Source organism: Hirundo rustica, chromosome Z (genome assembly GCF_015227805.2).
Source record: "Hirundo rustica isolate bHirRus1 chromosome Z, bHirRus1.pri.v3, whole genome shotgun sequence".
NCBI classification, from domain to species: Eukaryota; Metazoa; Chordata; class Aves; order Passeriformes; family Hirundinidae; genus Hirundo; species Hirundo rustica.
In genome coordinates this window covers 72,296,839-72,324,259 of record NC_053488.1, presented here as the reverse complement: position 1 = coordinate 72,324,259, position 27,421 = coordinate 72,296,839, and the positions used below count along the sequence as shown (strand labels likewise).

General features: G+C 37.3%; 1 protein-coding gene across 4 annotated transcripts in view; it reads left to right on the top strand.

Annotated features, from left to right (window-relative positions):
• Positions 1-27,421, top strand: part of PCGF3 (polycomb group ring finger 3) — a 54,255-nt gene that overhangs the window by 12,177 nt on the left and 14,657 nt on the right. For 2 of the 4 annotated variants that reach the window (XM_040091060.1, XM_058424203.1), the window contains one exon: positions 23,532-23,649. In XM_040091060.1, the coding sequence (XP_039946994.1) occupies positions 23,541-23,649 (109 nt within the window). In that variant the 5' untranslated portion in view covers positions 23,532-23,540. Of the gene's footprint in view, positions 1-15,525; positions 15,569-23,516; positions 23,650-27,421 lie in introns of those variants that run through there. The other 2 variants (XM_058424204.1, XM_040091058.1) reach the window with 2 other exon arrangements.

Genomic DNA, 27,421 nt, shown 5'->3' with positions numbered 1-27,421 from the left:
GTAGATACTTTGTAATCTCCACACCTGATCCTTTTGGCTTTATAGGATGCGATATTGCATTGAACTCCTCTTCTTGTCCCCAGCCTGGCTGTAGCAAGGGCTTCGTCTTAGAGTCCACCGTTAGTAGAGTCCACATCATAATCCTCACGAGGCTGCAGGGACACAGCCTGCTTCACCAGGGTCTTCACCACAGGCTGCAAGGGACTCTGTGCTTCCCCTACTCCACTGTGGGGTCCCCTAATGGGAAATACTGACTGTCCCTAATGGGACAACTGAACTTGTCCAGTGTGGGTCCTTGACACAGGCTGCAGTTGTTCATAACTGATCCAATGAGCGTCGGTGCCCTCTGGAGTCACAGATCCTGCCAGCAAACCTGTTCCAGCATGGGCTTCTTACAAGGTCACAGCTTCCTTAAGGCATCTGCCTGCTCTAGCAGGGGATTCTACATGGGCTGCAGATGGATCAGTCCTCCACCATGGAAGCATTCATGTGTCACAGTCTCTTCACCTCAACTTCAGACCGCAGTTCAGCCTGTCATCACAGTGGCACTACGCTGGCCATCTGCCAGCCCAGGCACATCGGTGTGGTGTTACCAAAGTGTTTCCGGGCACAATTCTGTAAGGTGAAAAGCAGTGCAGCAGTACAAGAAAAAGTGAAAGCAAAAAGCAAGCACTAGGCACTTAATACATGCCAGAAAAGCAAGCCCCATGGCAAGCACAGGAGGTTGCTGTTTACCAGCTGAACAGTACTAACAGCTAGTATGTCCCAATGGAATCTGTCATTATCTCGAACCCTTTGTGCCTCATGTCTGGTGCAAAAAAAGGACTGTCACGGTTTAACCCAGCCCTGCGCAGCCCCTCACCCACTCCCCTAGAGCAGGAGGGAGGAGAGAATCGGAAGGGTGTACTCTAAAAAACCTGACGGGTTTAGATAATGACATTTTAACAAGGAAAACTAAAGCTGTGCTCTGAAGAAAGAGAGAAGACAAGAAAACGAATTCACTGCTGCCCATGGGCAGTTGTTCAGCCATCTCCAGGAACAGGGCCCCATCACTTCTAAGTATCACTTGTGAAGACAAATGCCATCGTGCCAAATGTTTCCCTTCTTCCTCTTTCTTCTCCCCCACTTAATATACTGAGAATTATGTCACTTTAACAATTACATTTGTTTTGAGAGAGGAAAAAAAGATGGAAAATGTTTTCAAAACCAAAGTTTCAAGACTTCAAGTTAAGAATTGAGGAAATGAAATGCTGAAAGAAATGGAGAAGTGAACAGCTGTAGGTGGAAAGAAAAATACCTTTTGTGCTCTATTGGTTAAAATCCTGCTGTAGAATTTAATATGAAATAAATAACGCAAACTATCACGTTTGTTTTCACATTGCCAGACGTGAGGATTGTGTCTGGGGTAAGAGAGCTGCAGCAGCAAGAGTTCCAAGGAGACTGAATGTATTGTATCATTGCTGCAATTTATATCTGAAGGAGCTGAATGTCAGAATAATGGGAGAAGTGTATGAGCAGAGTGCATCTTAGAGTCCTCCCAGGCTTTCAGAAACAAAAAAACAATTTTGCAAGGCTTCTTTATAATTTGAATTATATGATACATGGATAGCAAATTTTTTGCAATTTACTGTATGTTTGAATCCAGAAGGACTCCAGAATACCTGCTAACGACTTGCAGGTCTTGGAGCAATTCTAGCAATGTTTTCTTGTCTTGTGTTGTAGCAGTACAGAGGCAATTATTGGACAGATTAGTGAAGCTGAAAGCTTTAGTCACTTAATTTTTTAACTAAAGGATGTGTAGTTTCTCAGGCTCTTTCAAATCTTTGGATTAATTAACCAACAGGTGCTGCTATCTGGACTTAATCTACATGGAAATGTGAAAAAGTGATTGTTGGTAAAATGTGCCTTGAGCTGAATTGTAGCGCCTTCCTACTTCTTACCAGCTGGTAGCCTCTGGCCTCTCACAACAGATTTCTGTTTTAACAGCTACTCTTACTGGTTTGCCGGTGTACCTGGACCAGTAAGTGGAGTCAGGTGGCTGAAAACCTGAATTTTTAAGGGCCTTTTAATAGATACCAGGAGGAGTATTCTCTCTTTTTCAGAAACAATTCATAGTGAAAATTTTTGTTTCTGAAAGAGACTGTGATGAAAGATATAAAAACCCTAGTACTCAGATTATCATACAACTGTATGATGCACAGCTTACTAGGGATAAACATTTTTCTTGTCTTTGTTAATAAGTGGTTGATTTCTGGAGTTACAGAATTGCATTTAATTTTTTATCTAACTAGATATTTTTATTGTGTGATTAGAATTTTTCAACAGTGGAAGTTAAAGCATACGTGTGTAAGTGGAATGAGGAAGGCAAAGATCATCAAAATGTAAAGATTTTAAGGAGTTGATGGCACAGATCCATAAGACTTCTTGCTCTTCTTGCTTCTTTCAAGCCCTGGTTTTCTTGTCCTCATGGAGTCAGAACAATCAGTTCAAATGTACACCATCCGATTAAAATGACAACTGAAAGCCATTTGTTATTTTGAGTTGTCCATCTGTTCTGCAGAGGTCTTCATAATGAACATTACAGTCTGTTTCAGCTATGGTTAAGACCTTAAATTACTTCTCTGAAGTGCATGGGTATTAAATATTCAAAAAGTGATGTGAAATCAGGTAGTAAAATCTCACTGAAGATTTTTTTTTTCTTCATGAGTTTCAGGGTTGATTTTGATCTCAGTTTTAATTCAAGCAGTCAAGGAAGTCAAGGATCTCTTGGTCTCCTGACCTGTTTGAAACAAAGTGTTATTTCATGGCTTGCAGTTTACATCTCTGAATTCTGAACAAGTAGAATGTTGGAATATATTCTTCCAGTTATGGAGACAAATGTCTCTATAACATTTTCGTCAAGACTTGGTCTGGGATAGCACTCAAGAGTAGTCTTTTCTTCAAAAGCCTCATGCCTCTAGCAGTGATTTTGATTTCTGATAGTGACCCAGATTTTATTTAGAGAAGGTCATAGTGGTTGGTGTTCATTATAGAAAATAAGTTCACTTCTGCAATAATGCTTTGCTTTTATAATATTTTAAGATTTTAGGAACTTTGACACTCTAAGACTGCTTCCCAGTTTTATCCATGCTTGTAAATGCATGTTGATTGGAAATGACCTCAACACTAAAAAAGGAAGAAGCAGAATGTAAAGAGTAATTTGCATGTAACTAAATCAGTGTTTCTTTATCAGAAGTTGGAAAATGTTTTGTAGGATAGAATCTTGCCAGACAGATGTTTTTATTCAAGCTATCTTGCAGAGAATTTTATCTGTTGTTGAACAGATATTTTTCTGTGTTCTTGTATTTGTTACTTTGTTCTGAGCATTGTGTCAGGACCTTGTCATGAGCATCTCATGGTCTGAACAACTAAGCATGTTTTAATTGGAAGAATGGTCTGGAAAGCTCCTAAATTAAGAGTTTTGAAGCAAGTGGTTTCACAGACTGTGGAGCCGCTATTGGTGTTCTGCTGTCAAATAAATATAAGTTTTCACTGTGCAGTGCATCCTCTTTGCTTGAGCATTCTCAAGTACTCCATTAACCTCCTTGTGAATAAGTGAATTTAGCAATCCAGGAGAAGACCATCCACATATTTGAGTCAATCCCAAAGTACCTCTAAGCTTTGAAATAGCACTATCTGTCTGGAAGATGCTATTTTAATGTGACTCTACTAAGAGGTGGTTTGAACAGAACAGTGGTGAAATCCTAAAGTTCTGCTAATCAAGACAAGCTAGATGTCAGTTAAGAAAACATGTTTTCTAATGTAAAGTGAAACAAAATATTTTTCTTACATGGAATTTTACTGACAATGTAATTTATAAAAGCTTTTCTAAGCAAAGGTTTCATTAACTAAAGTATTTTAAATGTATACCTTACTAGACTATATAGGACTTTGTGCATATACAGGTATTATGCAATAAACCACAGATACAGTAGTAAGTCCATTTGATTTTTTAAAAAATTCACCAAAATAAAAACAAAGAATAACTGGGTTTTTAGAACTTTGAGAACATTAAATCACCTTTTCTAGTTGGATTATATTACAGATGCATGGGATTCTCTTAGGTTTTCTATTACCAAATAAAACATCTTCTTTGAAGCAGTGTTTCCTCATTTTCCTGTTGCTGTAGTTCTCTGTTTATGCTGCAGCTGCCTAAGCCTTACCAGAATTAAATGGGAATTAAATGGAAATGGCTTACACTACCATAACATGATTTCATATAGATACATTGAATACATGCTGTTAGAGAAAACAACTATGTCAAAATAGTTTCTGTGGAGGGCAAGGTAGTGGCTGGGCTGAAATACAAACTATAGGTGTTTGCATGTGACAGCAAAGTGAGTTTTAGAAACCATGCCCTCCCTATTAATGATGAGCACAAAAGTTGTGAAAAATAATTGTTTGCCCTATGACTCTTTATATTTAACTTTTTTTTTCTTTTTTTTTCTTTTTTCTTTTTTCTTCCCCCCCCCCCCGCCCCCCCCGGAAATGGTACTCGGTCTATTGGGGTGTGTAAAAGAGGGGCATGAAATTATTGGGATTAAAATTTCATCCTTTTTCTAATTGGGCTTAATATTGTAGTAAGTTAAGTACACATTCCTAATTTCAGTGATACTTAGTACAAGCACAGCCAGAACCAGTACAAGACACCAAGTTTTAAAGGTGTTTTGTTGTTTTCAAAACCTTTATGTCTTACCCTTTCTTTCTCTCTGGTTTTGTGCTGCTGACTCCTGCCCTGCCCACTACATTACTTGTCTCAGAAGTTTAAAGGAATGAATGATTCAGAAGGCTGGAGCTGAAAATGAGAGAATCACGTTTCCCTTAGCTGCTAGCACTGCAGATATAACAGAACTTAGAAAATTTTGAGGTGTTACAGTAGGGCCACCTCATATGCTTTCAAGTCTGAGTTTCCAGATACACTGCTGCTCATTGCAGATCTTTTGCCAGACACTTTTCCTCCCAGGATACAGAAATTCAGTCCTAGTTCAAAAGCTTGTAAATCTGATCCAGTTTTTAGGGTTTCATACTAATGCAGTTCAATATCTTGCATCTGAAATTTGGCTGGCTAGCCAGTTGCCTCCTAGTGCCTGATGAAGAAAATGTTGATTTGGAAAGAGCATGTTTAAATTTTAGGAATTCACAATACTAAATATCTCTGTATTTTTCTGGTAGTATGCTTACTGCTGTTTTAAGTGTCATTGAAGGAACTTAGAAGAGTTTATTCACCTTTTTACTTCCTTTGTTGAGGTTTACAGTCTAGCTTTATGATATTAATATGTAAGACCAATACAATTTAGGAATACTGACTGTAGTGTGCTGCTTTTGAGATGACGACTTGGAGACCACTATATAAGCAAACAATACTCCAAACCCTAGTATCCTAATACACTTCAGTAAATTAATAGGAAAAAAAAAAGCCAGTCTGAAAGTATTCGGAGAATTGGATTTATCTTGTGTTTTGTACATTTTTGGCTAGCTACAGGAATACATGGCCTTTATAATTAATGTTTCTTTCTCTTGGATGATTTTTTTTTTCCCAATAGTCAGCCCTTTTTTTTTTTTTTTTTTTTTTTTTTTTTTTTTCTCTCTTTTAATCCTTTTTCTTTTGTAACAGCAGCAATCTTTGGATTAGTTTCAATAAATTTTGAATATTGATTTTAAGATAAGATCTAATTTTACAGTGAAATCTGTATTGTAACGTACAAGCTCAAGTAAAAGCACTATAACTGCACTTACTGTAACCTTTTAAGTTAATACTCTGAAAGACAATTAAAAGTACCTATAAAAATTCTCATATAATGCATTACTTTATGTTCATTATGATGTTTCATTTCTGATAAGAAGTGCCTGTCACCTGTTGCCACTTCCTATTGATGAACTATGGGAAGGTGATCTCTTCCATAATAACACTTCCAGTATGTCTTGGGTGGATGTAATACATATTTATCCCTTGTCTGACTCTAAGGAATGTTGAGGCAGTGGAAAAAGTGGAGGAGGAAGGATATGGGGAATAACACACTGGGGCTGACAGTTGTGATGGTAGGTGGGAAGCAATCAAGTATGTAGGCCAGGTTGTTGGATTAGTGTGTATGTACATGTTCCTTACTTTAAAAATCTGCCGTTCTCTTATTTTTTTACTCTCCTTGCTCTTCTTTCTAAACAGAACCTTTTAAAATGCCAACTCTGATTTAGTATTGGTGCTTTATGCATATTATTATACTACAATTTTTAATTATCATAGCTTGACATCATAAAAACCTTAGTCTTTAGGTTTTTTGCAGTATGTTTGATTTTTGCTTTCAGGGGTGAAGGCAGCTAATGCCAAAATCTGTCTCCAGCTTCCTATAAAGAAGCAGGGTGCTTATTTCTCTCTCTGCTCCATTGAATTCCCATTTGTACATTTAAAATGCACTTTCATTTTCTTTCCTCATGATGTTGTCTTGCAACAAAACTCTGTAGCAGGCTTCTGTAATAAAGATTTGGAGAGGTTACAGGTGGTCTTTATCGGAGGGGTTTAATAATGTTTGTGCTGCAAGTCAGACTTGAGGGTTGACACCTGTATTGGATTATGTAACCTAAAAATGTGTATTCCATTTCATCTGTTGAAAACTGTTCTTCGGGAGAAGTGTTATCCTTCTTACTCCCAAGGGGGAGGAGGGTAGATGCTTTCTGATAATGGCCCAGCCATTCAAACCAGGTGGGGCAGTGTTTCTTATCTCTTTCACCACCCCTCCATCCTCCAGGGGGACATCTTCTGATAATGGGCCATTAGGGCCCACCAATGACACGACACATTCCATCATCCCATTGTGAAATGCTCCACACAGTGGGGAAGGAGCCAGCTGTTCCCAGCTAGATAAAAACTGGGACTGAAGGACACAAGGTATCCTTTTTTTTTTTTTTCCACTGGATTCCCAGAGGAAGACCGGACCCATCTCATCACCACTGGACTTTCTCCAGGACTATCTCTACTCCAGGAGGACTTATTTGGACTGCTTCCAACACCCTGACCAACAGGGTTTCAGGTTGCATCCTGAGTCTGTCAGGGCTTTTTTCCAGGATCTTTGCTTGCTTCCTTGCGTGGTTTGTGGGTTTTTTTTTGTGTTTTTTTTTTTTTTTTGTTTTTTTTTTTTTTGTTTTTTTTGTTTTTTTTTGTACGACTACATTTGTGTTTTCCTTTTTTTTTTTTTTTTTTTTCCTAATATTCCTATTAAAGAACTGTTAATCCTATTTCCCATACCTTTTCCTGAAGGCCCCTAATTGTAAAATTGTAATAATTTGGAGGGAAGAGGGTTTACATTCTCCATTCCTCCAAGGGAGGCTCCAGTTTTCCTTGGCAGACAACTGTCTTTTAAAACCAGGACAACACCGTTTACATTGTTTTTCTGCAGCTGGCATACTGAGAAGAAAAAAACACATTTATTGTAATTTTCCTGTGTTCACTGTGACCTTGCTGTATCAAAGGCTCCATCTTAGAGAAACTGTAAAAAGCTGGAAACACTGTCTGGATCATTTGTTAACTTCACTCTCCCACTGTCTTTAAGTAGACAAACAAGGTGCCTGATTACATTTCTACATTTCTGTCTGAAGTATAAGTGTATTACAGGTAATTGGGAAGATTTTTTTTAAAGCCCACCTAAGCATAGTTCTTAGATAGTTTACACATGTGGTTTCTTTCCAGTGTATATTTAATTTAAATAACTTTCTGTTTTCTCCTTATCTTGTAAGTAACAGTCATACAGCCCTCTCAGACCAGCTTGTGATAGGTGAATATAGGAAAGATGGAGGGTTTTTTTACCCCCACAGTGTTCTGATACTTGGTCCAGTTTCAGCCTTTCTTCCTTAAGGTGTTCATGTAGAATTTAACATTATTTCAGAAAATGCTTTACATAGTGGCTTACGATATTGCACTTAAGGCAGACTGTAGCCATTTAAGTTGGCCCATGATACATTCTGGATTGGTCTCTGTCTGATTAGTAAATATTGTTATGTTTTATACTGTATGGCTGCAGTAAATATTGTTAATGTTTGAAGCCTGTGCTTTCACATGTTTGGATGGAAGGCACTGTCCATCTGTCCATGGGGAGTTTTTACGCTGCTAAGTCTTGGCATCTGTGAATTCAAATTTATAATGAATCTTAATGAAACTGTATTGAAAATAAAATATGAATCTCAGTGCAGGGTTTATATCTTTCTTCTTTTAAGTGTTCTATTATGTTATTGGTAGGTGAAGCTGTGGATGTGTTTTTGAAGTAAAAATGGCTTATACCTCCCTAGTCTTGCCATTCTTCTGACGAATACCTATTTATTGTCTTTAGTAGATTTTATTAGAGGAATAATGTGTACTTACTTATTTTCAATATGTCTTCCTTAATTTAGTGCTTTATAAGCATCTGTTGTCAGTTGAAAATTTAAAGAACACTAACTTTGGAGATTTTGGTATTTGTTTATCTCTTTGGCTGTAAACAAATTGATGGATCATTTTTTAGCTAAATTTAACAGGTTGCTTCACAGTTCAGGATTCTACTGCAGTCAATTAATTTTAATAAAGTCTCCAAATTGAAGCCGTATAAGAAACTACTGAAGTAAAACCTTCTATCAGAATGTCATTGTATTTAACCCTGGTATTAAACACATATCTAGTAAATGAGATTTTTAAGGTATTTCACAAACTAAGATTGAATAGCTCTTCTTGTTGATGGTGGTGGCTTTGTGTGTGGGGAATTAAGTTTATGTTTAATATTTTAATAGTATTTATGTCTTACAAATTTTCTAAGAAAGTTAATTACTGTGACAGCTGGGACAAGGTGGTGTTTTATATTCATAATTTCATTTTACAAATTGATTGACAGCAAACATTACCAAAATTTATGTGAAGGGGTGTGGGATTCAGTATTGAGTCATTCAGTTACTTAGACTTCAACTTCACTGCTATTTCTCCTGCCTCAATGAAATCCTGCAGTTCTTTATTGTCTTTCACGAATGACAAGTAAGACAGAAATTTTGAACATCTTTGCTGTTTTGGCAATTTACTGCAGTGCCTTTTTCATTTTCTCTGGGCAGAAACAAGGGTTTGATGGAGAAGTACCAGATAGATCGGACTCTCATTGTACCATAAAAGAAAGTATGTGATGTGAATAAAGAATAGATGAGTAAATTTGATGCTACTTCTACTTTATCTCAAACATTTATGTCAGCTTTAACATGTCATTTATTATCACTGTTGTCTTTTATTTTGCATTGAAATGAAATAAATCTGTGTAAAAGTAAATGTGTTTTGCTTTGGGATGAAGATTTCTTAAGCCACCTTAGTGCAACTATTAGTAATGGTGTGAATACACCCCAAGCAGTTTCTCTTTAACCAGTTAGTCAAGTGTCCTCAAGAAAAGAGCCAGGTTCTCTGGAGTGTAATAGATCAAAGAAATAAATACTACATGGTAATTTTTAAGGATGTTTTCATGGAAGTGGTGTGATATAGAAGATTTCTTTGTTTTGTATTACGTGATAGCTGGCATTACCATTAATCATGATCCAAGTTCTCTAAAATAACATGGTAAACTTAATTACAATAAATTGGCTAAAGAGCCCATTATTTGTGCTTTGGCTGACTTGTCAGGTCTTTGTCTTTGCTCATGAATGGGAAATATGAATTAGCTAGTGAATAGTAAGAACTTCTAGACTAAAAATATGTCTAGCATAAAGCTCATCCCTGAATTAGTCTATTGGGTAGCAATATTGAAGATCAAGTTATACTTCCTATGTATAGGAAATTCTACTACAGAAGTGTTCAGATAGAACTTATTTGGATTGCTAGCTGGTTGCAGGGAGAGAGAAAAAAACATTTCACTTGTGTTTAGTTCCAGAACCAAGACTAGAAATGAAAAAAACAAATAACAAAATCTGAACAGCCTTTTCAGTTACCAGCTCACAGTCACTTTAAAACTAAGATCATAAGCTTTGTTTTTTTAAAAAACAAATTTTAAAAAAATCTATTTTCTCTGGTATTCTTGTGGCATGAGTAATGCTCTTGTGTAAATTAGAAAATTTAATAAGTTTTTATGGAGGATGCTTTTACTTGCTGTGTGAAAAATAAGGTGGGATTTTTGTCCTTGGTTGTTTGGTTTTTGTTTGTGGTGGTTTTTGTTGTTTTTTTTTTGTTTGGGGGGGGGGCGGGTTTGTGTTGGTTGGTTGGTTGTTTGTTTTTCCCCTTTTGCTATTTCCTTTAAACTGTGCTTGAAACAGATAAACTTAGACTTAGGGAATATTTCAGGGAGAAAATGTGATAATCTAGAGCTTTAAGTACTGCTCCAGTTTTTTCTCCTATCACCTTCTCTTTTGCTAGTTGTGTTTTCAGGGTTTGTGAATGTGTTTTGTAAGCATTGTTCTTGGAAGCAGTACCTCTGACACAAGCATGCAATAATACGAGTTACTGGGAAGAAATCCATAACTTTCCTGCATCTTATAAAGTTATCCCTGCTAAAGAAAGTTCCTGGTTTATTAAGGAACAGTGAAATGTCCCAGCATCCCCACCCACCTTGTCCTTCTCAAGTATTAGGATATGTAAAAACAAAATACATGTGGATGTTAGCTTGGAATAGGAAGGCTCGGTGATTTTGTTCCTAGTCACTTCATGGAAGGTTAATGCATTCTGACAACTTTCATATAGGCCTTGTATTGACTAGTTTTTAATCTTGATTGAGTGACCTGATCTCCTTCAGTGACAAGGTGACCCGCTTAGTGAATGAGGGAAGGGCTCATCTTGTTTAAATGAACTTTAGTAGAGCCTTAGGCACTGTTTCTCACAGTCTTCTGTAGAAACTGGGTGCTCATGGCTTGGACAAGTGCAGTCTTTGCTGGGAAGAAGCTCTCTGGATGGCCAAGCCTAGGGACTGGTGGGAAATGGAATTAAATCCAGCTGGCCATTGGTCACAGGTGGTGTTCTCAAGGGCTCAGTATTGGTGCTGGTTCTATTTAATGTTTTTGTCAACAACCTGTATCAGGGGATCAAGTGCTGCTTCAGTCAGACTGCAGATGACACCAAATTGATTGTTGTTGATTTAGGGGGCAGACTCTACAGGGTTATGTGGACAGGATAGGTTGCTATGCTTGAGGCCAGTGGTATGAGACTGAACAAGGCCCAGTGCCATGTCTTGCCCTTGGATCAAAACAAAGTGCAGTGCTACAGGTTGGGGGCAGATTGGCTGGAAAACTTTCCAGCAGTAAAGGACAGGGGAGTGCTGGTCAACAGCAACTGAGCATGAGCCAGCAGTGTGCCCAGGTGGCCAGGAAGGCCAATGGCATCCTGGTCTGTATCAGCAATAGTGTGGCCAGGAGGACGAGGGGAGGGATTTTCCCCCTATACTCATCACGGGTGAGGCTGCACTTGGAGTTCTGTGTGTAGTTCTGGGCCCCCCATGACAGGAAGGGCATTGAGCTGCTGGAGCAAGTCCGGAGAAGGACAAAGGAGCTGCTGAAATCTTACGAAGAACAGCTGAGTGAGCTGTGGTTGTTTAGTCTGGAGAAAAGGAGGCTTGGAGTAAGAAAACCTTCTAACTCTCCACCTTAGAGGAGGCTCTAGCCACAGGGGGATCAGTCTCTTCTCCCAGGAAGCAAGTGATAAAAGACTCAGACTATGCCAGGTGAGGTTTAGACTGGATATTCAGAAAAAATTCTGTGCTGAAATAGTGGTCAGACATCAAACCAGGCTGTCCAGAGCAGTGTTGGAACCCTGAAGATATTTAAAAGATGTGTAGATGTGGCACTGAGGGACATGGTTTAGTGATGTGCTTGGCTGAATCCATAGTCTATATTACCAGCAATTACAGTAAATTGAGTGAGTGATGCTGACAAACAGGCCAAGCTTTGCGGAACTGACTGTTGGGTTGACCAAGTCAGTCTGGATGGCTGCCAGGGACACCAGAGGATCTGGAAGTCTCCATCGTGAGACTGGTGGTGAATGTGTTCTTTTAATTTATTTTTTCTGTTTCAGTGTTGTCCTGGGTTTTTTTTGTGTTCTGTTATTAAGATGCAGCTACCTGCTTTATTGAAGGTAGAGTACTGGCGCCATCTGGTGGTGTTAGGACATTCCCAGGAATGAGAAAAACTGCTTGTGAGGAATTCCACTGAAATGTGAAAAATTGTTGGTATGATAATTAAAAAAGCACATGGATATATTTTCTGCCTTAGCATGTAATTATTCTCTTGAATTAAGTCATAAAAATCTGTACTTGTGCTCATAACTAGGCTTGTTAGAGCAAATTTAAATATTTATTCTGTTTCTTTCTGTTCAACAGAAAGGTTTGTTTCTAGTAGTTTCTTTTATGAAACAGTGCTTCACAAACACAACATAAAACTTTTATTGGAGCTTACAATATTTTAAAACTCAGTTTGAAAGACAAGTTATCTTCTAATACTGCATTTTGCTAAACCCAGTGCAAACTTCTCACTATTAATGCTGGAAGTCACTGTTCTCTTTTATAAGTCGCTTATATATTGTTTCAAAATAAAAGTTCAACAACATACATCTGACAAAAGTTGGGATAAAAAAACTTTGGTATCTGAAGCAAAGCAACCACAATACTGTTTTCTTTGTCCTTTCATCTGTTGAAATCATGTCCTGCATCTTGAGTTGCTTACCTGAGGTAATATCTTTATTCTTATTCAGAATACTGTACAGGCTCTATTGACGTTTCTAGCAATGGAAGTAGGACTATGACTCCTTCTCCAGTTCTCATGAAGTAAATTTATGACTGAGAAGTATCTTGCCCTACAAGGAAAAACTTGCAAAAGAGGAAGGGACTTTATTTTAAGCTGGTGAAGCTTTTTAATTAATTTCATTTGGCTGTTATTCTTCATCTGTTGCAGGTCAGCATGTTATTCTAATAAGTTACTTTTAAATAAATTTCCTTATGGAATAGGGAACTGTCTATTCAGTCATTAACAACTGCTATCTTTCTATTGCGACTGATCAGAATTACAGACTATTTTTGTTTCAATCCAGCTAGTTGAAAAAGACAAATTTTGTGCTTGTATCTCTTCATGATCTCTCACCATACAATATTTTACTTGCATTGTGATGGAAGTGTGAATTTGATTTCATTCTAATAACTAATTGCATTAGTTCTCTCATTACATGGTTGTGCTCACAAAAGCATGAGCCATTTTTTAATTCTGGCTTTACGGAATACTTTGTTTCCAGGCCCATTGAGCTAGTATTATTTGTGACTTTAGATAGAAACAGGTATTAAAATTGAACATATATAACAGTACTTAAGAATTTAATGATAGTATTTAAATTAATATTTAAAATGTTAAATTATGAATATTTATCAGTCATCTGTTAATCAGTCATCTTTTCTTTATCAGTCATAATGAAACTGATTCCCATAGCGAGGGCTGTATTCTTTTTCTTCAGTTTAGTTCAGCTCATTGAAAATTTAGGTTTGTCTATTGAGCTTCACCAGTGTGCAGCTAGTAGCAAAGTGAGATGCTTATGCCCAATGTAAGCCACACAATCATAAGCATCAGATTTGAAAATTTCCTTTTCCACACTTACTTTTAAATCTGAACAAAGTTCTATTGTTGTAATGCTTTGTTCTTAGAGCTGTGACTTTCACTTTAAATATAGTCCTTGTGAATTGAAGTACATCTGCTGCTTCCAGTACTGTTGTCATTCAGCTTTTGGTCCTCTATGACTTTAGTACCTTTCAGTAATTATTCAGCAAAATTGTTATTATTTGTTACATTTAGCTGTTTTCCCCAGGGTTTCCCAACTGTGAGCATTATACTTCTGCTTTTTAATGAATTAACATTACTGTGCTATGTTTCAGTGAAATACGTATACCTATTCTGTTAAAATAGAGCAAAGTTGTAATGGTTTGTAAATCTGCCATTCACTTTGGTTCTGGATTTGTACCTGGTACGAATAACTTACTGTTTTGCTTTGCAAAGCTACGTGGTACAAACAGCAGTTAGTTTGATAATCTGCAAGTTGTTAAGAGCAATCACAGCTCTTAAGAAATCCTCTAAAGAAAATATTAGTACTCACTTCTAATTTATTACAGTATCAGGAGAATGATCCACTTGCCCAGTCTCCAGCAACCATCTAGATCTAAAAGGGAACTGAGTTTCCCTGTCTTTAGCTTTCAAAGTGCATCACTACCACCCTCTAACAAGAACAGAAGAATATGGTGATGATTTAGGACCAGTCTGATTGTTGGGGTTTTTTTCTCACAAATTGAGTGCTGCTTCCTTCTTCCTCATGAACCAAAGTTCATGCTCACCGCTCTTCCAGCAGCAGTGAGGGAAAATGCGTGACAAGTAATTTTGGAAGACTGTTACTCAAGTTCATGTTGTGATGTTCTTTTGGAGTGGGATAAGCTTCTGAGCTTGTTTCTTTAGAAGCAGAGTCTGTTCTCCACATTTTTCTGGAGAAATAGGTCTTTTAAATGACAATGTCTTAGGGAGTTTTTCTACTGTATGAGAGCTTTGTGTCCTCAACAGGGATCTTTTTTTGTGGGTTCCAACAAAAGAGCATCTCCTGCAACTCTGCCTTGCTTTCAGTTAATAGTATTTCTTTTATTATTATTTTGAATTCAATCAAAGACGTTCACATTGGAACTGCAAGGAGATTTTTATTGGCATTGTTCTGGAGTTTTCATCAAGTGCTATCATTAATATATTGTTTTGTCTTTTTTTCTTTTTTTTCCCCCATAATTTCCTTAGCAATATAATAGCAAAATCAACTACAGGCTGTGCCTTTGATTTTTTTTGGAACAAGAAGATGGAATTAGCAGTACTCTTTACGTGTCTCTGTAATAGCTGAATCTTCCCTGTGTGAATCAATAAGAAGAATTGCTTATTCTGTCAAATTAATCTATTTGTGTGAAATTGTATCATCTTTAGCCAAAGAGTAAAGGTCTTCTTTTTTATTATTTCTTTCAATATAATTTTATTCCAGCAAATACCTAGAGATTATGGAAATAAACGAATTATTTCCTTGAAAATGTTTTGGAAGATTAAGATACAAAGAGCAGATTCTTGAAAACATAGCTTGAGAACTGAGAATGCTGCCCATCCAAATGTGCATCTTCAATTCAAAATATTTTATTTTCTTACAGACTTTCTAGTCCATAGGTTATTGTTCAAGATTTCTGCTGATTTATTTGGTTATTTTCCCTGTCATTTTGGGAGATAATGAATTCCTTTTTATTTTTCCATCAAATGGTAATAGGACTTCTTAGGACTTCCTTTTTGGGCGATTTTCCTTGTCTGGTAGGAGACATGTTAAATCTTTTCTTTCTTTTTCTTTGGGATCAATTTTTTTCCCCTTTGTTGCTTGCAAGTGCTTCTACCCCACTGTTACCTTAAATTAATAGAGATATCTAAATACTTCGGTGAATTTAGTGAGCTGAGTATTTCTTTTTGGCAGCTGTATTTTGAGGAATTTTGGATGTTAACTTTCAGACTATTTTTCTGTCTTTTCAGGTCTCTGGATGGCAGACTCTGAAAAGAAATGCTGTTTTAAGAGGTATGCCTCATGTAGGCCAAAATATTTTGGACTGGTGTCTATACAAATGATAAGGCTGTACTTCTGAGGAGTCCCTCTGCTGATCCTCTCTGTAATCTTGCATGAGTAATAGCTTCAGTGCTGACATCTCTCTGAAATGTGAAAGCTTGTACCAAGATGCAGGCTTGTCTTATCAGTGACATGATTTTTATAGAGAGGCATGTAACTGCTTGATCATGTTAAGACAGTGTTGCCTTAGTCAACAAAGTGGATGAAGCACAAACAAAATGAGTTGGCTTTCTGAAATGTGCATATCCCCTTCCAGCCTCTCCTGACTCTGTGTGGGGGGGGGTTTGCTTGTTTTTTAATAGGGAATATAGTCTAGATTGGGTAAATGTCCTCACTCCCTTTTTGTGTTTTGTAAGAGTTCCAGACAGTGAGAGGCTGACACAGTGCCAACAGTACAGTGTGGTTTAAAATAATGTCATCTGGAACCAGGATGAGGAAATAGTAATCTTTTTGGAAATCATATTTTTTCATGTTAGCTGAATGTTTGGAACATTTTCTGTGTTTGTTTGGGGCTTTGTGTTCCAGCATTGAAAGAGTCTCTTCTCTCTCCATTGTTGGTGTGTTGCTTCTGAATAATTAATTGCTTGGCAGCTGCTAAGAAAACAGTCTCTTCAAAATGGAATTTTTCTACCAGGTCTCCCATCCATTTCAAGCAGATGTGGTGGCATGTGTTAGAAAAGTAGACTTTGTCTTTGTGAGAGAAAAATTTGTGTGAGTATTTTCTTGTCTTTTTTAAACAGGATCTCTCAATTCTTTTTAAGCACTTCAGAGGGCTTCCTATTTATCTAAAGCAGTGAAGTGCTGATTTGTTCTGCCTCCAGAATAATAACCAGGATGAGGTACTTAAAACTTGGGTTAAGAGTAGCTCTTCAGCTATTGAGTAAGATTTCAGTGTTGCTTTTTCTTACGCAGTGTTTACAGAAGTGCTAAAGAAAGTGATGCTAAGAATTAGGGAAGATGTTATCACTATTTTCAACTCAACCTGTGGACAGAAATCAAGATGAGGGTACTGTACAGCTCTTGGAGGTGCACTCTTGTCGGATGAGAGGCTTGATACCCAAGTTGCAATGCAGGAGATGCCTATGAGGCGGTAGGAGCATTTTTTGCCGGTGAGGGTGGTCAGGCCCTGCAACAGGTTGCCCACAGGGGCTGTGGAATCTTCATTGTTGAACATTTTCTGAGTGAAGCAGGAATAGCTCACTAACTCAATTTAAGTGGGCCTGCTTTGAGTGCAAGGTTGAATTAGAGCAGCTTGGAGAGGTTACTTCATTAGAGCCATAACATTATCCTATGATTCTATGTAACGTGATGAAGGAACACTTTTTATGAATTTTTCATTTCCTGTAGAAGCAGTTGAGGCTCACGTTGGTGTGTTGTGTGTCTTTTTGTGTGGCTGGGTTGTTTTTTGTTGTTGTTGGTTTTGTTTTGCTTTTTTGTATGTATAGGTTTTGGGGGTTGTTTTGTTTTGTTGGTTGGTTGGCGTGTTGAGAAGGGTTTTATGATTATAGAACTGAGAAGTGACTTCTTACTATCCTAGCAACATGGTTTTGAGGGAGAAGAACTGTGGTTTGGCTCCAGTGCTCATTTGTTGACTAAGTACAAAACAAGACTTTACTTTTTTTTAATCCAATGTCATGGTTTGGTCGGTGGATTGAAAGTTTCAAAGTTATCCACAGTTCTTAAAGTCTTAGACTGCTTGCTGTCATAGGTTATTATTTGAGCAGGTAAATCTCAGAACTAACAATTTAATCTAGAAGAACAAAAGAATTTCTGTGTTACAGAGATTTGCCTTTCTTGGCTTTGGCTATCTAAAAACTAAATTAAGGTATGGTATTTTCTGTTGTTTGCTCACTGCTGTGAGGGTTTAGTGGGAGCCTGAGGTTTGCAGTGTTCAAATGAACAATTAGGTTTGGAAAAAGATACTGTAAACGTTCAGAATTTGGTCTGTCCTCTGAATTTACCTGTTTTTGTATAGTATGGTAACTTTCTGTGAAACTTTTGCTTCTGAACTTGTGTGGTCGTGTGAAAGATTTAGAAGCTCTTTAGCATTTATCTTCTACAGTGAATGATGGATCACGTTACAAAATAAGGCAAATGTAAATAGACTCTTTTAGAGGCTTGCTATTCTTATTAAATCTTACAAAGTCTATTGAGTTTCTGTAAAAAAATAAAAAAGTGTCCATTGGGAGATATGGTTTTGGTCTGATTTTTTAAAATATATTTTTAGGCAAGGAGGTATCAGCCTCAGCTGTGCTTTGGAAAAGTAAACTTATCATCTCCTATTATTGCTTCAAGCCAGTGTGCGTGACTTTAATGTCAACGTGATTCTGTGTGTTTTCTTTTTACAGCAGCCAGTTTTAGATGTTGAGCTTGTGCTAACTTCATTGAGTTGATGTCTCTGATTATGATTGTCTAACAGTCAGCAGCAGCTTGAGATCAGTCAAAATAGTAAGAAGTTCAGCTTGTTTATTACATGGATAGGCTGAGGTTGTAAGTTCTTAGGATCATATGATAATTCAGGTTGGAAAAGGCATCCGGAAATCATGTTCTTCATGTAATGTGGGTACCTGTAATAGGAGCTGAGGGAATGGCATGACCTGTGTCAGGGGAGATTTAGGTTAGCTTTTGGGGAAAGTTTCTTTCCACAGAGGGAGATTGGGCACTGTAACCGGCTCCTCGGGAAAGTGGTCACAGCGCCAAGCATGACAGAGCTCAAGATGCATTTAGACAATACTCTCAGGCACATGGTGTGATTATTAGGGATGTCTTGTGCAGGGAAGGATTTGGACTTGACAGTTCCATAGGTCTCTTCCAACTCAGGATATTCTAAGTAATCCAGCTGCTCAAAGCAGAGTAAACTGAGGTCAGACTGGCTCAGTGTGTTATCCAGATACTGTTTGTGCAGTTTCTTGAGAATATGTATTTAGACTTGTATGCTTTTTTTTTTTTTTAAGGTTATATTACTTGTTTTGGAGGTATGTGAATTCATTTTTAGCTTTTCAGCATATAACTACTTGAGAGGTGGGAAGATGAGTTTCATGAAAGAGATCACCTGGAATTCAGATTTGAAAAAATGCGCCTTTTTCAAAGGGAAGGTGTTTAATGGAGGCCTGAATTTGTCTGGAAAATAGAAAAATAGGTTGTGTGATTCTTAGTCAGACTTGATGTTTTGGATGTTGTGTAGTCTTGCTGTTTAGTTCCAGTTTGATATTACTGGCATGAATTAATTGCATGTGCTGAAGCTGTCAGCAGCTTAAGCAGGAGGATATCACTTCATTCAGAGTACTTGAGAGGAATCCAGCACCTGGCAAACATGCTTTGCTTCTTTTACACTACTACATGTTAATATGCTAAAAGTAGCTCTTTGAGAGTCTGCGTAATAATAAAACCAGACACTGGGACTTCTGAAGGACACTGAGATTTTGTCAAGAGACATGTCATCTTGTGTTCATGGGAGGCCAGCAGTTAAAAAAGGTTAACTCGGCCTTCAGGTGCTTGTTTAATAAACTCAATATTTGCATGTTCAATAAACTCAAAAAAATTGAATTTTTCAGGGTGATTAGACTGATGTAAAATCTTAAATATTTGAGAAATATCTTTTTAATTCATTTCTGTACTCTGAATGTTAAACTAACTGGTAGTCTTTATAACAAGCTGGGATTGAGATAACATAGAAATAGGACTTGGCATATCAATTATGATAAACTTGTCTGCATTAACGTGGTGGGAGTACTTTGTACCTTCTGCTTGCTTCTAATCTCCAGATCTAATGCACATTTTTTTCTCCTGCAGTACTGTACTTCAGATTATATATGATTACATAAAATAAGTGCTTAGTGTGGGGTTTTTTAATGGGTAGTTAACAACTTGACTGTCTTATATGATAGAAGTGGTGCTTAACTTTTGTTTTGCATTGGGCTATAGAAACATGGGTATCTTGGGATGCTTTCCCAAGAGCAGATGTGTGGTTCAAGTAGCCTAGTACCCCTTCTGAGCTGATAATAAATGTATTTCACATAGAAACATGAAAGACATCGTGTATTAGCCACCTATTCCCATGGAGAGTTACTTCCTAGGCATTGTGAGTGGTAGCTTAGCTTTTTGTTTCCTAGTATGACTGTGCATCATCTTCAAATGCAATAATAATGAGGAAAAAAATAGTTGATTATGAAATCTGCAATTATGTTATTTACATCCCCCTAAAGTGATACAAAACAGGCAGGTGATAAATGTGGAATTACTTTACATAATGTGGAATTACTTTATGTTTTTAATTAGTTCCTATGATTAGTGAATTTAATTTCTTGTATGAGGTTGTAACATTAGTGTCTCTATTTTTTCTTTATATGTGTCATTAGTTCTGCTAAAATTTTCTTTGTATTTCCCTCTAGGAAGCTATTCAAGTTTTCTGTGAAGTCTGAGTATTTATGTTATCTGACTGAACTGACATCTTGATAACATGCCATTTTTTTGTGAGCTTCTCTCTACCTTTGTAAATAGATATGAAGTGATCTGGCCTTTTAAAAATTTTATTTTTATATTTTTTTATTTTTTAATAAACCTTCTTGTTCTAACAGGTTAACTGTTTTGAAAAGCAGGAGAGGCATTCTAAGTTCTTTTTTCCCAAGTGTAGAGGATATGGGTCACAATTGTACAAAACGCAGGCTTAAATAAGGTCTGACACTGATAGCTTGCTTACAGATCTTTAAATTTGCATTGTTTATTGGAGATTCAAGGTGTACTGAAGCAAACATGTCTGGATCTCTGCATGAGCAGAGGTCCTTTTCCTGTTATAGTAGCTGCAAGAAAGCAGTGTGGGGCAAGACTTCTGAAGAAATCGCCTACTGTAAGTTTTATCAGTTTTGAAACTGAGGTGTCTACTGCCCTGGAGAAGAACTGTTACCTTTCCATTTTTTCTTCCAATAGTTCTTATTTTCAGTCCTTTAAACATCTAATGAGAGAGACTCTGTCCTCCGTGAAAGGTGTATGAAATTTTCATAAGAATGATTTGATAGGCTTGCTGTTGATGTTCTAGAAGATACTCATTTTTTCCAGTGCGAAAATGTGTATGACTTTTTTCCTGTTACGTTGGAAAAGTGAGTTTTATTCTTGCTATCCTCTTTTTTTTTTTTTTTTTTTTTTTTTTCTTCCCTGGCACAATGGACTTCATTACTATTTTGTATTATTTTTTCCTTTGTGTCTTGGTTTTGAAAGACAGTTGTCTGCCAAGGAAAGTTAGAGCCTCCCTTGGAATGGAGAATGTAAACCCCCTTCCCTCCAAATTATTACAATTTTGCAATTAGGGGCCTTCAGGCAAAGAATAGTAGTAACAGTTCTTTACTAGGAATATAAAAATAAAAATAATAATTAAAAAAAAAGCACCACAAGCAAGGAAGCAAACAAAGATCCTGGGAAAAAGCCCTGACAGACTCAGGATGCAATCTGACACCCTGTTGGTCAGGGTGTTGGAAGCAGTCCAAATAAGTCCTCCTGGAGTAACAGATGTGATTCTGTGGAGTAGAGGTGATTCTGTAGAAAGTCCAGTGGTGATGAGATGGGTCCAGTCTTCCTCTGGGAATCCAGTGGAAAAAAAAAAAATGGATACCTTGTGTCCTTCAGTCCCAGTTTTTATCTAGCTGGGAACAGCTGGGTCCTCACCCACTGTGTGGAGCATCTCACAATGGGATGATGGAATGTGTCGTGTCATTGGTGGGCCCTAATGGCCCATTATCAGAAGATGTCCCCCTGGAGGATGGAGGGGTGGTGAAAGAGATAAGAAACACTGCCCCACCTGGTTTGAATGGCTGGGCCATTATCTGAAGGTATCTACCCTCCTCCCCCTTGGAGTAAGAAGGATAAAATATCTCCCAAAACCCAGCTTTCAGCAGATGGAATAGAATACACATTTTTAGGTTACATAATCCAAGACACTTTGTTGTGTGGTTCTGTCACTGTTCTCATAATAGTATACCCCATCTGATTTTTTTTGTTTGTTGATGGCTCATCTAGTGGTAATGTTTATCTGTAATGTCTTGAGGAAAAATTGTAAATGTTTTTCTGGAAAATAACTTCTTTGCTTCAGATTTCACTGTTAAGGCTTTGACTCTTCTGCCTTAGTAGTGTTTGGATTCTGCCTGTGGTTATCCTGAACATCTTCTGAATTCCTGCCTAGACAAGTAACTAGAGTTGTATTGATTCTGCCTTTTTCAGGATCTGTGTAGGCTAATTTCTCTTTTGTCTGTCATTAATTGTGTTTTTTAGCATGCTCACTTTCTGTTTAACTGGTGTCTTGATGCCATTCCCTGAGCTCTTCTTGAAGAGTGATGTTAAATAGCTCTTCCTCACCGCTGCAGGAACCTATATACCTCATGTAGTAGCTTTTAACTCACGTACTAACTTGCAAGGATTTAATGTGTCTGGTTTTCAGAGGGCTGAAAATAATTTTACAGTTTAGAAAAGTAATTCAGTTCCTGAGTATTGGTTCTCACCTATTTCTTCTACTGCAAAACCAAGCTACTCTTTTATTCTCTAATGGGAGATCACTAGATTTAAAACTAAGTCTCAAATACTATAAAATAAGTTTCATTTTTTGCAATTGTTTACTTCTTAACCATGAGAACTGGAAATCTTCCTAGTCCTTTTTGTATAGGACAATGCAGATTTGAGTGGCTGAGTATTGGATATGTTTCTCCATAGTTTATAGTGGAACATATGGGACTTCTCTGCACTGAATAGTTCAGATTGGTATGGAATTTATTTTTTCTTAGTACCACTTCACTGAACATAGGGGAAATAAAAGATGACAAAACTAAAGATCAGACAACCTTGTTGCAATATTTCTATGTGAAACTTGAGGAACATGTGTCAGTCAAATTCTGAAATGTTTTCCAAACTGAGGTAGATGAAAAGCAGTATTTGTGAGCAGTATTTGAGTATTTGGGACAGCAAAATCACTTTCAAGGAAAACAGTGTAATTTGGTGACTTCTGCAGTGTGAGAACCAAATGTAGTAGGTTGTAATTATAGCCTGCTCTGTTAATTAACTAGAATGCTGGTCAGGTTCTGGTAACAGTACAATTTTCAAAATATTTTGAAAAATATAATACAGCTGTGTTTAAAAGATAAGTTGTTGTTTTTGGGGTTTTTTTTGTAAAGGCATGGGCTTTGTCTTTGTGGTGTTTTCTCTCCAAGCAATAGGGGTTGCTGCAAAAAAAAAGTTAAATGAGCTTTTTAATTTTTGATTTCTATATTTTTTTCCTTTTAAAGATGTTTATGCCATCCCATGCTCAAAAGAAATGAAAAATGTCTAGTTCAAGTTTTAGCACAACCAATTGCTCCTCTGCCAATGAAATTTTTTTAATCTGTAATGTAGACTTTAATTATCTTGTGTTTAAATGAAAGGGATTTCAGAAGGTTTAATTTTCAGCCCCATTATTGAGAGACAGATTCAAAATTATGCTTTAACATAGTGACATAAGGCAAACACTTGAAACTATGGTTAAACCTAACAGTTGTTTTGGCTTTTCAATTGTCAAAATGCTTTTGAATCTGAAATTACTTTGAAGATTTTCTCCCTCCATATTTCATGACTTTTCCATCACTCCTATACCAAATATGATGACTCAAGTTACCATGATAGTAGGGTTTCACCTTTAAATCTGAGTTCCTTGGTTGGTAAAGGAACTTATTAGTAGCATACTGGAAGGGCATTTTCTGTGCTTTTCCACTGCTGGCTTGTAAAAGAGTGTGGGGTTTACAGTTTTTGGTTTTTTTGAAGTGACATAAAAGTTAGTGCTACCGCCGTGCACGCACGTCCATGTACATTGTACAAAAGTCTGAAGCTGGGTTAACACAAATTAATAATTTATTCCCAAATGGCTACAGCTATGTTACTTTGTGATATGTCTCTTCCACAGACACCAAAGATGCTAACAAGAAAGATTAAGCTTTGGGACATTAATGCCCATATAACCTGTCGTCTGTGCAATGGATACCTGATTGATGCTACTACTGTAACAGAATGCTTGCATACTTGTAAGTAGAAGTGTAATTAAGTTAAAATGGTTGGCTTGGGGGTTTTTTGTTTGTTTCTGGGGTTTTTGTTTGTTTGTTTCGTTTTTTGTTTTAAACTTGATGTGCAACATGTTGTAATAGTTTTCAGCTGAAATTTAAAATACCTATTGTGCACCAGCCAAAATAGCATGTGCTTTATTACACTGCTTTTCTTTAACAGATGATTTGCTTTTTTAACAAAGCAAATGAAGGGAACATTAAAGCCATGCTGCATAAACTCAAAGCCTTATACAGTAGGTGGTAATGTAAATATTCAAGAATGCAGTCTGTCTTCATGGAATGTTGAATACCTAATTCTGTCTTCATTGACAGTTGATGTAGCATATGTTCTTCACCTGGAACCTTTCAGAGGTCCCTTTCTCTCCTGTTCCTCTGCAGAAAGCAGAGTAGTTTATCAATAAAGAATTAGTATGTTGTATTGTATCCTAGAAATAAGCTTATATTCCAAAACATTGTGATAAATTACTTGTTTGTTGTTAAGTTACTTTGTGTATTTCTACTTTCATGTGAGTGAAGGATGAGTTAGAATTTTGCAGTGCATCCCATGTCTTAAAATTATTCTGCCAAACTATTTATGTTTATTCTGAAAAAGCTAGCATGTTGTTTAATTAACTTAATGTCTTAGTCCTAAATTTTCTTGGAAGGCAACTATTTGGTGACTGTGTCTTATCGTAAAACAAAAAGTGTCAGCAGACTTCTTCACCTTACATACAAAGGGGAAAGGCTATGTTCATGATTTGTCAGTGATTATGTTTTTTATTATATTCCATTTAGAAGCTGTTTATCAGCCTTGATGAATTTGTTGTACTTACCACACTTCATGTCGTTCTGGATATCCTCATAAAATCTAGGATTGTAGAATGGTTTGTTCTACAATTCCAAGAACCACAGGATAGTTTGAGAACCTAGAATCTATATCCAACCCCCTGGCCATGGGTAGGGTCAGCATCTATGGGCTCAGGTTTCTCAAAGCCCCATATAACCCAGCCTTGAATGCTTCCTGGTCTGGGATGTCCACAACTTCTTTGGGCAACCTGTGCCAGTTATCCTCAGAGCAAAGAATTTTTCTCTCATATCTAATCTGAACCTATCCTCCTTCAGTTTGAAGCCATTCCCCATTGTCCTGTCAGCACATGCTCCTGTACAAAGTCCCTCTCCATCTCTCTTGTAGTGCCCTTCAACTTTTAGAAGACTGCTTTAAGGTCTCTCCGGAGCCTTGTTGCTTTATGTCTCAATTTCCATGGTGCTATTATCAGAGCTAGATTTATACTTAGTTTTGCCCAAATTTCTTTACTGGTGCTAGTAAGAAGAGTGTATACAAAATGAGTGTCATAACAACTTAATATGTCTGACAGAGGGCTAGAGAGAGATGATTTTTCATTTTCTTTATAAATAACCCAAAACCTCAGAAATACCCCTCAGGTGATACCATCCGCACCATCTCTTATATCTGCTTATGGAGGAAATAAGTAGATTAATCTACAGTGCTGGAGTGCTTGTTGCAAAAGTCTGGGAGTATACCATACTATCTTTTGATGCTACTTTTTCTGGGTTTTGTTTGTTTGTTTTGGGGTTTTTGTGGTTGTTTGTTTGTTTGGGGGTTATTTTGGCTTGTTTCTCCCTTATTTTGACAGTTTCTATTTTATGAATACTGCCTCCCTCTGTGCCCTGTAGAATTAGTTTTGTGAGAAGAGGCATAGGGGTCCTGTCTTTTTAACAAAACTTCATACATGGCATTGTTTGTATTGTGTAAGATAATGCTAATAATATATGTTCCTGGAAAAACACCTTTGTAAAAACTATCACAAAATTACCCTGTCTGCTGAGATGGTGAATTCTCATCTAAATTACACCACCTTGAAATTTTCATTCTGTTCTACTCAGAACTGCAAATTTTTCTTAACTTTTCAAATTTTCTCTAATTTCCTGATCTTCAGTCATTCAAAGACTCTGCAGTAGTAAATGAAGTTCTTGAGTCCTTTAGTGAAAATAATTTGGAGGACCAAGTCCAGTCCTGGAGGAACAGGGAAAAATTTTGTAAAATTGAATTCAGGAGAAAACAAAGTGGCTTTGTTTTCTTTCCTGCTTATTTCTCTGCTGTGGTTTTAGCTTGTTGGTGATGAGTAGGCCTCTTAAATTGCTGTGAAAAACTTCATTAGTAGTAACAGGTGGTTTTTTTTTTTTTTTTTTAGTCTGTTCCTTGATTAAAATTTTAGGCTAGATAATATATGCAGGTCTTGTTAAACTTTGTGTTTGTAGTGTCAATTTTGTTAGTGTTTACATGTGAAAGCTGTCCTTCTATATTATGAAAGGGAAAAGACCACATTATGAAAGGCATCATTTTCTGGATACATCAGGATGATAAAAGGTCAACTTGAACCAGATACAGAAATAAAAAAAGTCAAGAGAAGTAAAACTGTTAAAATAAAAAAGTGAGCATTAGACTTGCCTGTTCCTTTTCTGATGAAGCCTCTCTGATACGTTTAAGAAATCTGAAAATGTACAGCTCAGTTCATGTCCACAATCAGTGCCCGTATATCTGGGTAAACAGAGAGCAGAGACACTGGAAAATCAAGATAATGGAAAACTCTAGTAATGATATTGTTTTGGACCACAGAACGATGTCCATGTTGTCCATCCATTACTCCAAAGACTTCCAGTTTCAGGAGAGTTTATTAATCCCAACCTGACCCCAGAAAAAAAGAATCTAGATGGCTGCAGCACCCTTCGTAAGCCATCTAGTGGCATTTATTTTAATGCTGTGCTCAGACTGAAACTTGCCAGAACATTTGCCTACTTGTGATCAATTCATTTTAGGAGGAGTCAGTGTTTACCTAGTTCAAGCTGGAGGATGTGCTGACATGGGATAATGTTTTAGATACCACAGAATCACAGAGTGCTTTGGGTTGGAAGGGACCTATAAAAGTCACCTAATGCATCACCACTGCAATGGGCAGTGCCATCTTCAGCTGTATCAAGTTACTCAGAGGCCTTGGTAAAGCTGTGCTGGCTGTCTGGAGTCACCTCCCTGTCCTCCACGTGCCTTAGTACAACTTCTAGGAAGATCTTCTCTATGATCTTCTCAGGCACAGAGTTGAGGGAGACAGATTTGTGGTTTCCAGGTCTCTCCCTTTCTACCACTTCCTAAAAGTGGAAGCAGTATTTCATTTTTCTAGTCACCGAAGATTTCACCTGACTGTCAGGACTACTGCTGTGAGTGGCTTGGCAGCTACATCAGACAGTTCAAGACCCTGGGAGACATCCCATGAGGTCCCAAGGATTTAGGTGTGTTTATGTTCCCAGTGTTCATGAGTCTGATCTTTGCGTACAGTGGAAGGGACTTTTATGCCCCCAGTGCCTCCTTTGCGATTGAACTATGCAAGAGCTGTGGGAAGAGAAATTGCTAGAGAAGACTGAGGCAGAAGAATCGAGTACCTCAACTTTCTTCTTGTCCATTGTTACTGATTTGCCAGTCATGTTTATCTAGTGGGGGGATACACGTTCTTTGACCTTCTTTTTCTGACATACTTACAGAAGCCTTTATAATTCTTCATATCCCTTGACAAGTTCAGCTTCAGCTATGATTTGGCCTTTCTGACCCCTCCCTACACAAGTTAGCAACATCCCTATACTCTTTCCAGGATACCTGTCCCTGCTTCCTCTGTCAGATTTTGCTTTTATTGACCTGGGAGGAATGGAGTTTGGATTCACTTTTGCAAATGGATCTACTGTT